At 45.0% G+C, this 13994-nt stretch overlaps 1 protein-coding gene across 3 annotated transcripts in view; it reads left to right on the top strand.

Annotated features, from left to right (window-relative positions):
* Positions 1-13994, top strand: part of c12h3orf18 (chromosome 12 C3orf18 homolog) — an 86692-nt gene that overhangs the window by 53458 nt on the left and 19240 nt on the right. For all 3 annotated transcript variants that reach the window (XM_072581854.1, XM_072581853.1, XM_072581855.1), the window contains 2 exons: positions 6957-7317; positions 9954-9979. In XM_072581854.1, the coding sequence (XP_072437955.1) occupies positions 7072-7317; positions 9954-9979 (272 nt within the window). In that variant the 5' untranslated portion in view covers positions 6957-7071. The remainder of the gene's footprint in view (positions 1-6956; positions 7318-9953; positions 9980-13994) is intronic.

Consider the following 13994-nt stretch of genomic DNA (forward strand, 5'->3'; position numbering starts at 1 on the left):
AGGAGCAGGAGAATCGATGTTTCAGGCAGGAGCCCTTTGCTGGGAATGATTCCTGATTATCTGGGTGGTTTTAGGCAGAAAACCTCATGACATTTCAAAGGCACTTTGACGTGAACTTTAGATGCCATAGCCTCTATCGGTCAAGAGCTGGACAATAGGATTTGGCTCGCTGTCTTTGTCAGAGATGAATGGTCCCCTTCCAGTTTATAAATGTCTCCAATTCTATGGATTTGGAAACTTACACCAGAATACTGTAGGCATAATGTGGGAAAAGAACTTAAAACTTAAACCACAGGCAATAGTCTTTAAATCTTAAGCAATTTCCTCTTCCTCTACGCTATACAAAACAAATGCATAATATTCTCAGGACTCAGAGGGATAAGGAATGCGTTGTGTTGAGGGTGTGGCAAGAAACCAGGCCCATTTGGTCATCCAGGTGTTTATGTTCCATGCAAATTGTTGGTTTTCATATGATCAGAATATTCCTGCCAACTCTACGGTGACAATTCGAAGGATCAGTAAAGCCTTGAATTCATGTCGTTCCATTCATGAGTTCAGAATGTCTCAAGCACTTCAGAAAGAGTTGGGGCGTCGTGTTATGGCTGTAAGCCCACAATTGGAAACTCCAGACAAGTCTGGCTGCCTTGCCAAAAGAAGGATGTTACTAAATTGGAAAGGGTGCAATGAAGTTTTACAAGGATGCTACTGAGTCTGGAGGGTTTGAGTTATTAAGGAGAGGGTTGTTAGGCTGGGACTTATTTCCCTGGAGCATCAGAGGCTGAGGGGTGACCTTATAGAGGTTTATAAAATCATGAGGGACGTGATTAGGGCCAAGGCGTTTTTCCCAGGGTATCGGAGTCCAAAACTAGAGGGCATAGGTTTACGGCGAGAGAGGAAAGTTTTAAAAGGAACCTGGAGGGGTAGCTTTTTCACACAAGAGGTTGGTGAGTAAATGGAATCGGGAAGTGAAAGAGGTGAGTACAGTTACATTTAAAAGCCATTTGGACATGTACACAGATCGGAAAGGGATGTGAACCAAATGCAGGCAAACAAGACCATTCAGTTCAGGACATTTGGCCAGCATGGATGAGTTGGACCGAAGGGCCTGTTTCTGTGTTCTATGAGTCTGACAAGTCGTACTTTTGAAATAAGTGGAAATGCAAGAAATGTTACATTCTTGTAAGACAGCATAAACAATTCTGCCATAAATGGTCTGAGTTCTTTTTCTTTAATGTGGTTTGTTTGAAAGGTAAATGCTGAATAATTGTCTCACTGACCCACCAATTGATTACTCCTTGAGTTTTTTACATTCACATCACAGAGTGTTAGGGACTACTCATGCATTAAGAAAAGGGGTCAACATTCAATACATTGAGACTTGATAAGAATGTTGATGCACTTTTGCTGTTTGCTTTAGATCTGCTCATGGTGAGAAAATGCGTTGCTTTTTAATCCAGACGCAGTGTACCTGCTCTTTAAACAGCAGTCAACAGCTTACTCAAGGTTGAGGGTGTTTCCAAGTGTCATTACATTCTGTTTGTCCCATCTCAATCCCTGATCTGAGAGAGAAACCTGGTGGGAGGAGATTGTAACTCAGCAAAATAATGGGATTTCAGACCTGGATCACTTCCTGGTGTGTGGCCCAAGCAGCAATATTCAGAGGCCGTTTTCCGTACAAGGGAAAGCAAGCCACACACTCGGAATCTAAACAAATAAAACTTTGCGTTTATGAAGTGCCTTTGACAGACTCAATTTGTCCCACAAAGGACTTGCCAGTCAGTGAATTGCTGTCTATTTGACATGTTGTCATTGTTGCAATGAGGAGATGTGTCAGTGAATTTATACTCAGCAAGATCCCAACATCAAAATTAATTTCTGAGGGATGGTCACTTGACTCGAGACATTAACTCTGATTTCTCTCCACAGATGTTGGCCAGATCTACTGAGCTTTCCCAGCAACATCTGTTTTTGTTTTTGATTTACAGCATCCACAGTTGCTTTGGTTTTAATTTCAACTCACAGTCCTTTTTAATTTTAAATCTTACCCACAATAATTTGTTGCTGGATGCAATGTGTTTAATATGCTTCCACCATATCTATGTTGTCGGTTTCTAGATATAGAGTTTTCAAAGAGTGTTTTTATATCCAAACAGATCATCTGTTTTAGAGATAATGTATGAAAGATAATTACAGTAGTCCCCCGTACCCGCGGGAGATGTATTCCAGGACCTACTGCAGATCGCTGAAACCGTGGATAGGAGTGAAGCCATTTACTTAAATGAGAAATGTACCTTCCTGGCAGCCTCCTGGTCCTTAGTTCCGAAATGTTCCCATTTATATGTTCAGGCCACGGGAAACCGCGGGTAGGTGAAACCGCGGTAACCGGACCTGTGGATACAGGGATCACCCTGTATTGGCCAGGAGAGTTAGTAGCACTGTCCTGCTCTGTTTCAAACTAAAGTAATGGGAATCTTTCTCACGTTGCAAGCAAAGCATCAGTTAGGTTCCTCCGCTGAAAAGTCATGTTCTATCAGTATAGCTGTCCCTCTGTGCTGTACTAGACTATCACATTGGGTTACTTGCTCAGGTTTCTCTCAAGGGATTAGTGGTGCTGGAAGAGCACAGCAGTTCAGGCAGCATCCAACGAGCAGCTCGTTGGATGCTGCCTGAACTGCTGTGCTCTTCCAGCACCACTAATCCAGTATTTGGTTTTCAGCATCTGCAGTCATTGTTTTTACCTTTTCTCTCAAGGGACTTGAGCTGACAACCTTCTGAAGCAGAATTCTATGCTACAGAACACTGTCAGGCATCAACAGGAGGTTTCATTTGTGTGTAGTTTAATGTTGCATTTTTGTTACTAGCTCCAGTGACTAAAACAGAAATTGCTGGAGCAACTCAGTAGGTGAAGTGTTCTGAAGAAGGGTGACTGGACTCAGTTTCTGTTTCAGACCTGCAGTTCTTTGTTTTATTCCAATAATTTTCTTTTTAATTCTCTTCCTGACTGTATCATTGCTTTTATGAGGCTGGGGCTGTTTTCCCTGGAGCATCCGAGGCTGAGGGGTGACCTTACAGAGACTTATAAATTCATGAGGGACATGGATAGGATGAATAGCCAAGGTCTTTTCCCTGGGGTGGGGGAGTCCAGAACTGGAGAGTTTAAGGTGAGGAGGAAAGATTTAAAAGGGACCTAAGAGGCAACTTTTTCACACAGAGGGTGGTGCATGTATGGAACGAGCTCCAGAAGAAGTGGTGGAGGCTGGTACAATTACAACATTTAAAAGGCATCTCGATGGGTTTATAAACATAAAGGGTTTGGAGGGATAAGGGCTAGGTGCTGGCAAATGGGACTAGATTGGGTTAGGATATCTGGTCGGCATGGACGAGTTTCAACTGAAGGGTCTGTTTCTGTGCTGTCCATCTCTATGACTGTATTGTCATCCTTTACTATCAGGGCTCCTCCTCCACCATTCCCAGTCTGTCTGGTCTTTTCAAAATGTTGTGTGACTTGCAAAGCTTATTTTGCAGCCTTGGTCACCTTGTAACCAGGTTCCTATAGTGGTGATTAGGTGGAATTCTTGATCTCCATTTGTGCTGTTCGTTTGTCTGCTTCACCATGAATGCTTCGTGAGAGAGAGTAGAGATTATGACACCTGTTTCTGCCAGATATCAGTGAATCCACTGTCAGTTTTTACTTTTATCATCTTTGTGACTCTATTTGCTTTTGTCAAATCTGTCATGTTATGATACGGCTAACAAACTCTCCTCTGGGAATAGTTAAACTCCATCCTGCTTGTGCCAGCATGCACGGAGTTCAAGAGTAATGTGTGAGCACCAAAATCTCTAGGAAAACTCATTCTTCCCATTTACTGCATTACTCTGATATTTTCTATGTTTATGCTCCAAGCTAATTGGGCGGCACGGTGGCACAGTGGTTAGCACTGCTGCCTCACAGCGCCAGAGACCCGGGTTCAATTCCCGCCTCAGGCGACTCTCTGTGTGGAGTTTGCACATTCTCCCCGTGTCTGCGTGGGTTTCCTCCGGGTGCTCTGGTTTCCTCCCACACTCCAAAGATGTGCAGGTTAGGTGAATTGGCCATGCTAAATTGCCCGTAGTGTTAGGTAAGGGGTAGATGTAGGGGTATGGGTGGGTTGCGCTTCGGCAGGGCGGTGTGGACTTGTTGGGCCGAAGGGCCTGTTTCCACACTGTAAGTAATCTAATCTAATCTAATTGACAGTAGATACTGCCCATTCTACAGTCAGATTTTGTATGACTACTTGCAGGTATTTTATGCAGGACTGATTTCAGTTTTCCCCTGAAATATTCACAGAAACACACCTGAGGGGAGTTAGTTTCCCACAGGCTGTTCTGAGGAAGACGGAGCATCAAAGTAAGTCCCTTGGAGGAAGTTGCTGATGACAGCCCACCCACCTTTCCTCTGTTTAACTCGTTGTGGACGGGTTTCCTCTCCCCTCACCCATCTGCAGGAATGGAGACGGGTATTTATGTTGATATCATGGAATCCTAGAATGGTTATCACGCAGAGGGAAACCATTTGGGCCATTAAACCCATGCTGCAAGCAACTTGCCCTGCTCCTCTGGGAATATTGGACCAAGTATAGGCCATTCAGCCCATTCCACCATTCAACAATCACAGTTAATCAAACACTTCAATACCTTTTACTCCCTTCGCCCACCCCCCCATAGAATCACTACAGTGCGGAAAGAGGCCATTCGGCCCATCACGTCTGCACCGACCCTCTGAAGAGCATCCCAGCCCCCTACCCTATCAATGCATTTACCATGGCTAATCCACCTAAGCCTGCATATTCCTCAATACTAACAGGACAAGTTAGCATGGCCGATCCATTTAAACTGCACATTTTTGGACTGTGGGAGGAAACCCATGTAGACACGGGGAGAACATGCAAACTCTACGTGGACAGTCACTCAAGACTGGAATCGAACCCGGGTCCCTGGTGCTGTGAGGCAGCTGTGCTAACCACTGAGCCGCCGTACCAGCCCAGCTCCATAATCCAGTGCACGAAGGTTCTCCCCATGGCCTGCCACTTTGTTTCTCTCTAGATAATTCTCCTTTAAAAGCCTGTACTGAATCTGTCCCCTCTATCGTCTCAGGTAGTGCATTCCAGATCCTAACACTCTCTGTGCTGAAAAGTGTCTTCTCAAATCTTCAATGTTGCTTTTGCAGTTTGTCTTAACTTGGTGTTATCTGCCTCTCGAGCTTTCTGCTAATGAAGGCTCACTTGGCTGGATGGCTGGTTTGTGATGCAAAATGATACCAGCAGTGGGGGTTCTTTTCCAGCACCGGCTGAGGTTACCTCTCCTGAGGACACTCCTTCTCAACCTTTCCCCTCGCCTGAGGCATGAACACCCTCCGATTAAACCCAGCAACAGTTGACTCTCTGTAATGAGAGAGCAGCCTGATATTCCACTTGGAATAAGGTGACTTCACTTGTCCTGCCAATGGGAACAGTTTCTCGCTGTTTTTAATACCTAGATTGCTCATGTCTCCTCTCAGCCTTCTCTTCTCTCAAGTGCATACCTTAAATGGAATAAAACTTCCCAAAGTGCCCAGCACCAGGCTACGTATAGGGATGTTATGATGGATGTCTGACTGTTTTAAGAAACGTCTTTAAAGAGGACCGAGAGAGAATTAGACGGGCCAAGAGGTTCAGGGACGGAATTCTGGAACTTGAGGTTTGATAATGGAATGATTAAAATTCAGGGGAGCTGAGAAGTTGGGAATTCAAGGCTAGCGTTAGGAGGTTCCCGGGACTGGAGAAGATTACAATGGTAGGGAAGGTTTGATACTAGGAGCAAACTCATAGAAGAACCAGTCCCCAAGAGGCAATTTGAGAATGTTGGATGGCACGGTGGCTCAGTGGTTAGCACTGCTGCCTCACAGCGCCAGGGACCTGGGTTCAATTCCTGCCTCAGGCAACTGTCTGTGTGGAGTTTGCACATTCTCCCCGTGTCTGCGTGGGTTTCCTCCAGGTGCTCTGGTTTCCTCCCACATTCCAAAGATGTGCAGGTAAGGTGAATTGACCGTGCTAAATTGCCATAGTACTAGATGCATTAGTCAGGGGTAAATGTATGGAACTGGGTGTGTTGCTCTTCGGAGGGTTGGTGTGGACTTGTTGGGCTGAAGGGCCTGTTTCCACACTGTAGGGATTCTAATCTAATCAAAACTTACCTTTGTCAGTGGAGGTGTAGATTACGTGAGCAGGAAAGTTATGATGGAACTGTACATGCCTTTGGTTAGGACACAGCTGGAGTATTGTGTGCAGTTCTGGTCTCTGAACAATAGGAAGGGTGTGATTGCTCTGGAGAGGGTGGAGAGGAGATTCACCAAGATATTGCCCAGGATGGAGAATTGTAGCTATAACAAGAGGGTTGGGGTTTGTTCTTCGCAACAGAGAAAGTTTAGGGGGTTTTGACAGGGGAGTATTATGAGAGACATGGACAGGGTGAATAGAAAGGAGCTGCTCCCTTTAGCTGAATGGTCAGTAATAAAGGGGGGGGGGGGGGGAGCAGGTGGGAAGGACCATTTTAAGGTGAAAGGCAGGAGGTTTAGTAGGAGCTGAGGCAATAGATTTTCTCCCAGAGGGTGGTGGGGGTCTGGAATACTCTGCCTGGGAGGGTATTTGAGGCAGGTGAGCTTTAAAAAGTACTTGGATGAGCAGTCAAAACGTCACAACATTCAAGGAAATGGGCCAAGTGTTGGAAAGTGGGACAAGAGTAGATTTAGTATAGTTTTGACAGTATTGATTCAATGGGCTAAAGGGCCTCTTCTGTAATGTATGGTTCTATGATTCTACTATGAGGCTGATAGGACAGAGGAGATTTGAGTAATCCATGTTCTTGCATATTGAGTGTTTGCTTTGCCTGGGTAAGTTTTGGCCTGTGTCCCTCTAATGGTGTGTTTCTGGTAATGCCAGGAGAGGTGTGATGGCCAGCTGGAGGCCATGCCACCATGTTACCACCGGGAGAGCGGCTCAGCATCTGTCGGGCTGAGCTGCACCAAGAGGTAAAGAACCAGAGCAACTCCAGAGGATGTCGCTGCTAACTTTCAACGTCAGCTACAACGTGTCCAACATGGCAGCCTCCTTCTTCAGCTTGACACCTGAAGCAGACCACAACAACATAACAGACAAGATGGCTTTGCAGATGATAACTGTGCTGACAAATGTCACCAATGCCACTGGCATTCCACCCCCTGACGTAGAAGGGAGGTCAAGTATGGGGATGGTGCTTGTACCAGTTGGAATTATCACCGTTATAGCATTAGCTGTGGCGATGGTAAGTCAGGTAGTTTATCTTGCCTTATTTCATCCTGCTGAAGAGGAAAATTGTCCAGGCCAATGGGGAAATGGAAATGCAATTAATTGGACAACTCTTTCAAAGGGGCAACTCAGAGGCAGAGTGCTTTCCTTCTGTGCTATCTCATTCTATCTATTCTTGTTTCCTTTTTATGTATTTTAAGCCTCCCCTTCCCACAATCCCACCACCCCTCGCTCCTATACGTTCAAAGTGATTCTACAGGTCTGCAGCTCTCTTGAGACAGCCAAAGACACCTGTATGAAACTATGTCCTTCCCATTGGTTCACTCCCCTATTGGTGACATGCAGCTAGTTCCTGATTTTCCTCAGAGCTGTGGCCCAGTACTCCTATCATTACGTGATGGTAAGCTCAAATGTTACCAAGACAACCCTTGGCATATTGGCATTCTGTATTCAGAATTAACAACATTGTCTAGGAATCCTCAAGTGATGGAATCTCCAGTAATGATAGCGGAATGTAGAGTAACATTTTGGAGTTGGTCAATCCTGCCAAACTTGGAGATGTGGCATACACTCAGGATGATGCCAGATGAAGGGAAGGCAAATGGAATGTTGGCCTTTACATCAAAGGGACAGCATCTCTGAATTAAGAGATCTTTTGCTATAACTATACAAGGCAGTAGTCACCTGGGAGAATATCGAAGGAAAGATGTACTGGCATTGGAGCCAGTCCAGGGAAGGTTTAATAAGCTGATGCCAGGTATGGAGGGACTGTCTTCTGAGGAAAGATTGAGGAGGTGAAATATGGAAGACTGAGAGTTGACCTTATTAAACGTGCATAATTCTGAGGGGAGTTGACAGAGCAGAGATGGGAGGTTGTTTCCTCTTGTGGGAGAGTCTAGGACCAGCGGGCATCCCCTCAGAATAAGGGTCTAAGGCAGAGGTGAGGGTCTAAGGCAGAGGTGAGGAAGAATTTCTTCTCTCAGAGGGTTGTGAATCAGTGATACTTTTGAACACAAAGGTCATAAACTATATTCAAGGCTGAGATAGACAGGTTTTGAATCAGTCGAGGTTAGGGGGAAAAAGAAGGAAAATGGAGTAAAGGATTATCAGAGCAGCCATGATCTCATTGAATGGTGGAGCAGACTCGATGGGCTGAATGGCCTACTTCAGCTCCCTTGTCTTATGGTCTTATGCATGAGGAAATTGATAGGCTGGTAGAATGGGTGGACAAGGAGCAGATGGAATTTAGTACAGAGAAATGTGAGGTGATCCATTTTGGCAGGAGGGATAGGCAGAGGCATTGTTGACTGAATGGTACAGTTCCAAAGAGAATGTGAAGGCAGAGTGACCTGGGGTGGGGGGTTGGGGGTCATGCTCAATGAATTTTGTAGGTGACAGGACAGATTGAGAGAGAACTTAGCGAAGCATTTGGGATCTTGGGATTCATCAATTAAAGTATTGAACACAAGGGCAGGGAAAATTTACTAAAGTTAATAAAATTCTGCCACAAGGAGGGTATTTTGCCCAGTTCTGGTCACTATGTGTTAGGACGAAAGTGAGGGTAATTAACAGGGAGCAAAGGGGATTTGCCAGAATGGTTCCAGGAATGGGGAATTTTCACAGCAAGGTTAGGTTGGGGAAGCTTTGCGTTGTTCTCCTTGGGTAAAGGAGATTGGGGGGAGATTTGATCAAGGTGTACAGACTATGATAGGTTTAGGTTTTAAACAGAAACATTGGTTACTGTTAGTTAGTGGTACAAGGACTATAAGGATCAGATAAAAGATTTTAGACAAGTCATGCAGAAAGGTGTTAAAGATTATTTAGCAACTGGTAATGACCTAAAACTATTGGCTACAGGGGATGGTGAATGGTTTCAGAAGGAAATTGGATCAAGACCTGAAGAAATTAAATTATCAGGGCAAACAGAGCAATATCGTGGGATTGGTTGGATTGCTCTACAAAGAGCCAGCTCTGACTGGATTGGCTGAATGGCCACTATAATATTTTATTAAACAAATTACAAAACACAGTTTACAAAAAACAGTTAACATTTACAGCTGTATACAACAGCAATTTTACAAGGGAGAGGAGTAGCAAAGCCAGGCCCCAAACCCTACTGTTCTACCAGTTTACAGGGAGATGAGGACAAACCTCAAATCCCAGTTTCACAAATAAAAAGACACAGTGACAATGACATTTGTACATAAAAGGACAATCCAGTTACATTAAAAAAGTGCATACAATGCAGACCCAGCAAGCCCCTATCTCTCCCACCTTCCGACCACTCTAAGGCAGCCCGCTCCTACCCACCTTCTGGCTGAATGGCCACGATATAATGTCTCTGTCACTCTGGCTTTAACTGCTTATCATTATGACTGTGTTAAACCCAGTACACAATGTTTGAATGAGATTAATGACAGCTCCCCATCTAAGCCACCACTCTGACTTTTATCGTCATAAACAGTTATATACCTGCTGAGCTTTCGGAGCATTTTCTGTTTCTATTTCAGATTTCCACTGTTTAGCTTTCCTTTCCGATATGCCCTCTGTTTCTGCGGTTACAGTATCCTTATCACTGCTCAGTATTGATTTTTTGCCCTTTCCTTGTCGTTGCTATATTGACACTAATGAGTAATCTTTCCTTGAATTTAGGTTCTATACATCAGGAAAAGGAAAAGGTGAGTGTTCTTGTGTTTTTTTTTAAACTTTGGCAAAGTCTTCCTGGATATAGCAATTTTCTTTGTGTACTGAACAGTTTAAGAGTGGGGTGTGGGAGTTTAGGTTTCACAGCTGGCCAGCAGACTTTAACTCAGTGCTCTTCCTTGATTTGCAAGAGATGTTAACCCGTGGATTGCTGACTGGATCAGTTGGTCCTTGAGGAATTTTAACTCCCTGGGATGGGTTGAGGGGAACATTAAAAATAGGAATGAAAGGCAACACTTCCCACACTTCTGATTGTCACGGGGAATTGGGGTGGGGGGGAAGTTTTGGGATGTGTAATCCAAGATGGCAAGTTTGTTCTTCACAACTTTCAAGGAGACTGAAGGCATCATGTTGAATGTCATTCGTTCTTTTCAACACTTGCATGTTGCGCTTCCTGGGAGTGTTTATTTTTCATTCAAACACAGGATGTGGGCATCGCTGGCCAGACCACCATTTATTGCCTGTCCCTAATTGCCCAAAGGGCAGTTAAGAGTCAGTCACATTGCTGTGGGTCTGGAGTCACATGTAGGCCAGACTGGGTAAGGATGGCAGTTTCCTTCCCAAAAGGACATTGTGAACCAGATAGGTTTTTCCAAAAGTTGTCCCATGGGTCATCATTAGACTCTTAATTCCAGGTTCTTTATCGAGTTCAAATTCCACCATTTGCCGTGGCAGTATTTGAACCAGATACCTGTTAGCTAGGTTTCTGGATTAATTCTGGATTAGTGGTGCTGGAAGAGCACAGCAGTTCAGGCAGCAGCCAAGTAGCTTCGAAATTGACGTTTCGGGCAAAAGCCCTTCATCAGGAATAAAGGCAGTGAGCCTGAAACGTGGAGAGATAAGCTAGAGGAGGGTGGGGGTGGGGAGAAAGTAGCATAGAGTACAATGGGTGAGTTGCAGTGGGAGAGGGACTCCCTGAGATTCTTGTAGAGAGAGGAGGAAAGCTTCTTCAAGGCAGGCATCCTTGCAAGAGGATTCGCAGTCGGGTTAAAATCAACGTTGGATGCTGCCTGAACTGCTGTGCTCTTCCAGCACCACTAATCCAGAATCTGGTTTCCAGCATCTGCAGTCATTGTTTTTACCTCGTTGATTTTAACCCTACTGCGAATCCTCTTGCAAGGATGCCTGCCTTGAAGAAGCTTTCCTCCTGGGCAGGAGCTCCTGCAGATTCTCCTTGTGGGGAGAATCTAACACCCCGAGAGGCACACTTTCAAAATAAGGGATTTCCCATTTAACGTGGTGATGAGGAAGAATATCTCACAGGTTTATTAAGTTTCAGAATTTTCCACTCCGAGAGCGGTGGAGACTATATTCAAGGCTCAGTTAGTTAGATGTTTGAGCTACAAAACTGTCAATTGTTAGAGTGGAGTTAGGGCCAGAAGTGGATCAGCTATAATCTTATTGAATGGCAGACTAGACTCAAGGGACCAAGTGCCTGCCTTTGCATCTTATATCAGTGGTAATCACTTTGCCCTCATTCCCCACTCCTCTGGCTTCATTGGTGACATTTATTCTTTCAGCCAAAAAGTGCTAGTTTGACTGTGAGAGGGTCAAAGACGTTAGATGGAAAGGAACATCAAGATTGACCAATGTTATCTTCCACATCCACCGAACATAAGCTTTACAAACAGCAGGCAGGAGCACCAACTACTGCTTTCCATTTCCCATGAGTCAGTGGTGCTATTTCCAGGTGGATCATCTCATCACTGGCTGGGCTAACTCCCACAATGCAGTGCAAATTGTCAAAATTGAATGCAGATTACATTGTTAAAGGCAGGATTCTTGGCAGTGTGGAGGAACAGAGGGATCTTGGAGTCCATAGATCCCTCAAAGTTGCCACCCAAGTTGATAGGATTGTTAAGAAGGCATATGGTGCGTTGGCTTTCATTAGCAGGGGGATTGAGTTTAAGAGCCGCGAGGTTATGCTACACTCTATGGAGCCTTGGTTAGATCCCACTTGGAATATTGTGTTCAGTTCTGGTTGCCTCGTTATAGGAAGAATGTGGAAGCTTTAGCGATGATGCAGAGATTTACCAGGATGCTGCCTGGAGTGGAGGGCATGTCTTATGAAGAAAGGTTGAGAGAACTAGGGCTTTTCTCATTGGAGTGAAGAAGGGTGAGAGGCAATTTGATAGAGATGTACAAGATGATGAGATGTACAGATAGAGTGGATAGTCAGAGACTTTTCTCAGGGCAGAAATGGTTATCATGAGGGGGCATAATTTTAAGGTGACTGGGAGGAAGATTAAGGGAGATGTCAGGGGCAGGTTCTTTACACAGAGTGGTGGGTGCATGGAATACACTGCCAGCAGTGGTATTAGAGTCCTGAAGAAGAGCTTATGCCTGAAACATCGATTCTCCTGATCCTTGGATGCTGCCTGACCTGCTGCACTTTTCCAGCAACACATTTTTCAGTGATAGAGTCAGGTACATGGGAAAATTAAGTGACTCTTGGATAGGCACATGGATGATAGTAAAGTGAAGGGTGTGTAGGTTAGTTTGACCTTAGAGTAGGATAGAAGGTTGGCACAACATCAAGAGCTGAAGGGCCTGTACTGTGCTGTACTGTTCTATGTTCAAACCAATGGTTACATGGGAACACCACCCCCTGCATGCTCCCCTCCAATCCATTCCTGATTGGAACTATATTGTTGTCCTTAACCATCACTGGGGCAAAGACCTGGAATTTCTTCCTTAAGGACATTGTGGGTTCACCGATATCATACAGACTGCAGCGGTTCAAGCACCTCCTCGAGGGCAATTAGGGCTGAGGAATACAGCCAGTAAAATCCACACCCTGTGATTGAATAAACTAAATAAAGAAATACTTGAAAATGATATGGGAAGATGGACGAGTTAGGATTGCTTCGATAGCTCTTTCAATGGAACAGAACCTACTGCTTCTGTGCTGTAAGATTCTATAGTTCTGATGTCATTAGTGCGGAACCACATTACTCACTACCTCTTTAACCTGCTCCAGTGCTATAACTTTAGGGGACTGAAGCACAGGAAGTGCTTCTTATGGCTGGAGAATCTAGAACATGAAGCCCCAGGCACTCTGGGAAATCGGCATGTTTTCCCCACTCCTCAAACCCAACCTGGGAGGAAGTGCCTTGCAGGTTGGGATTTTATTCCAGGGTTGTGGAATTCTCTGGGATTCAGGCTGGACAATCCAAGATGGGCGCAGAGACTGTTAGATGTGAAGGTGGGCTGTAAGGAGGTAGGGTGGTGTTGGTCGGGGGCATGGGGGGATAGGGCTCTGGCACTGAAAAGGTTTCCTAAAAAAAACAATAAAACAGCCCTCAAATCCTCACACTTTCACTTATGCTACGTCCATGCCAACCCATGCAACCCTAGCCCTTCATCCATATCCCACAGTCCCTTATACATTCCATGTGAATCAAGGCCCCTCTACTCTCCCCATAGCCCTTCAGAGTATCAATACTAACTTAGTGCCAAGTTGTGCCTACTCCTACCCCGACTCATGACCTTCCACATTACACCTACACGCCAACTCACTGTCCACCATTAGCAGACCTGAGGAGCGTACTGAGATACAGTAAAATAAAGTTCTACGGCTGGATTCTCATTGCTGTATCGAGGCAGAATAGACTCCTGTTCCATGAACCTACCTTTAGAAAATGGCTGCCCATACAGGTTGTTCTCCTCTAATGTGATAGTTGCATTCCCCGGTGACCTCACGCTTTAGAAAATTGCGCTATGGAAAGCCCTTATAGAAAATTGAGCTGTAGAGGATCACTAATAGAAAGTTGCTGTAGCAGAAAGTTCACGTTATCCAAACAACATCCAAAATTCATCAACTGTGTTATAGCCAATTTGCGCTGAAGAAATGTGTGTTATACCAGAGCGACCTGTACCTCCCATTCTTGGCATGGGGAGGGTTGGGGGTGATGGGCAGAGGGTGTGGAGGTGGGGAGGGGAGTGGGGGTTGTGGGAGAGGAACGGACTGATTTGGGGAGTTTGGCAGGT

This window comes from Chiloscyllium punctatum, chromosome 12 (assembly GCF_047496795.1).
Source record: "Chiloscyllium punctatum isolate Juve2018m chromosome 12, sChiPun1.3, whole genome shotgun sequence".
NCBI lineage: Eukaryota > Metazoa > Chordata > Chondrichthyes > Orectolobiformes > Hemiscylliidae > Chiloscyllium > Chiloscyllium punctatum.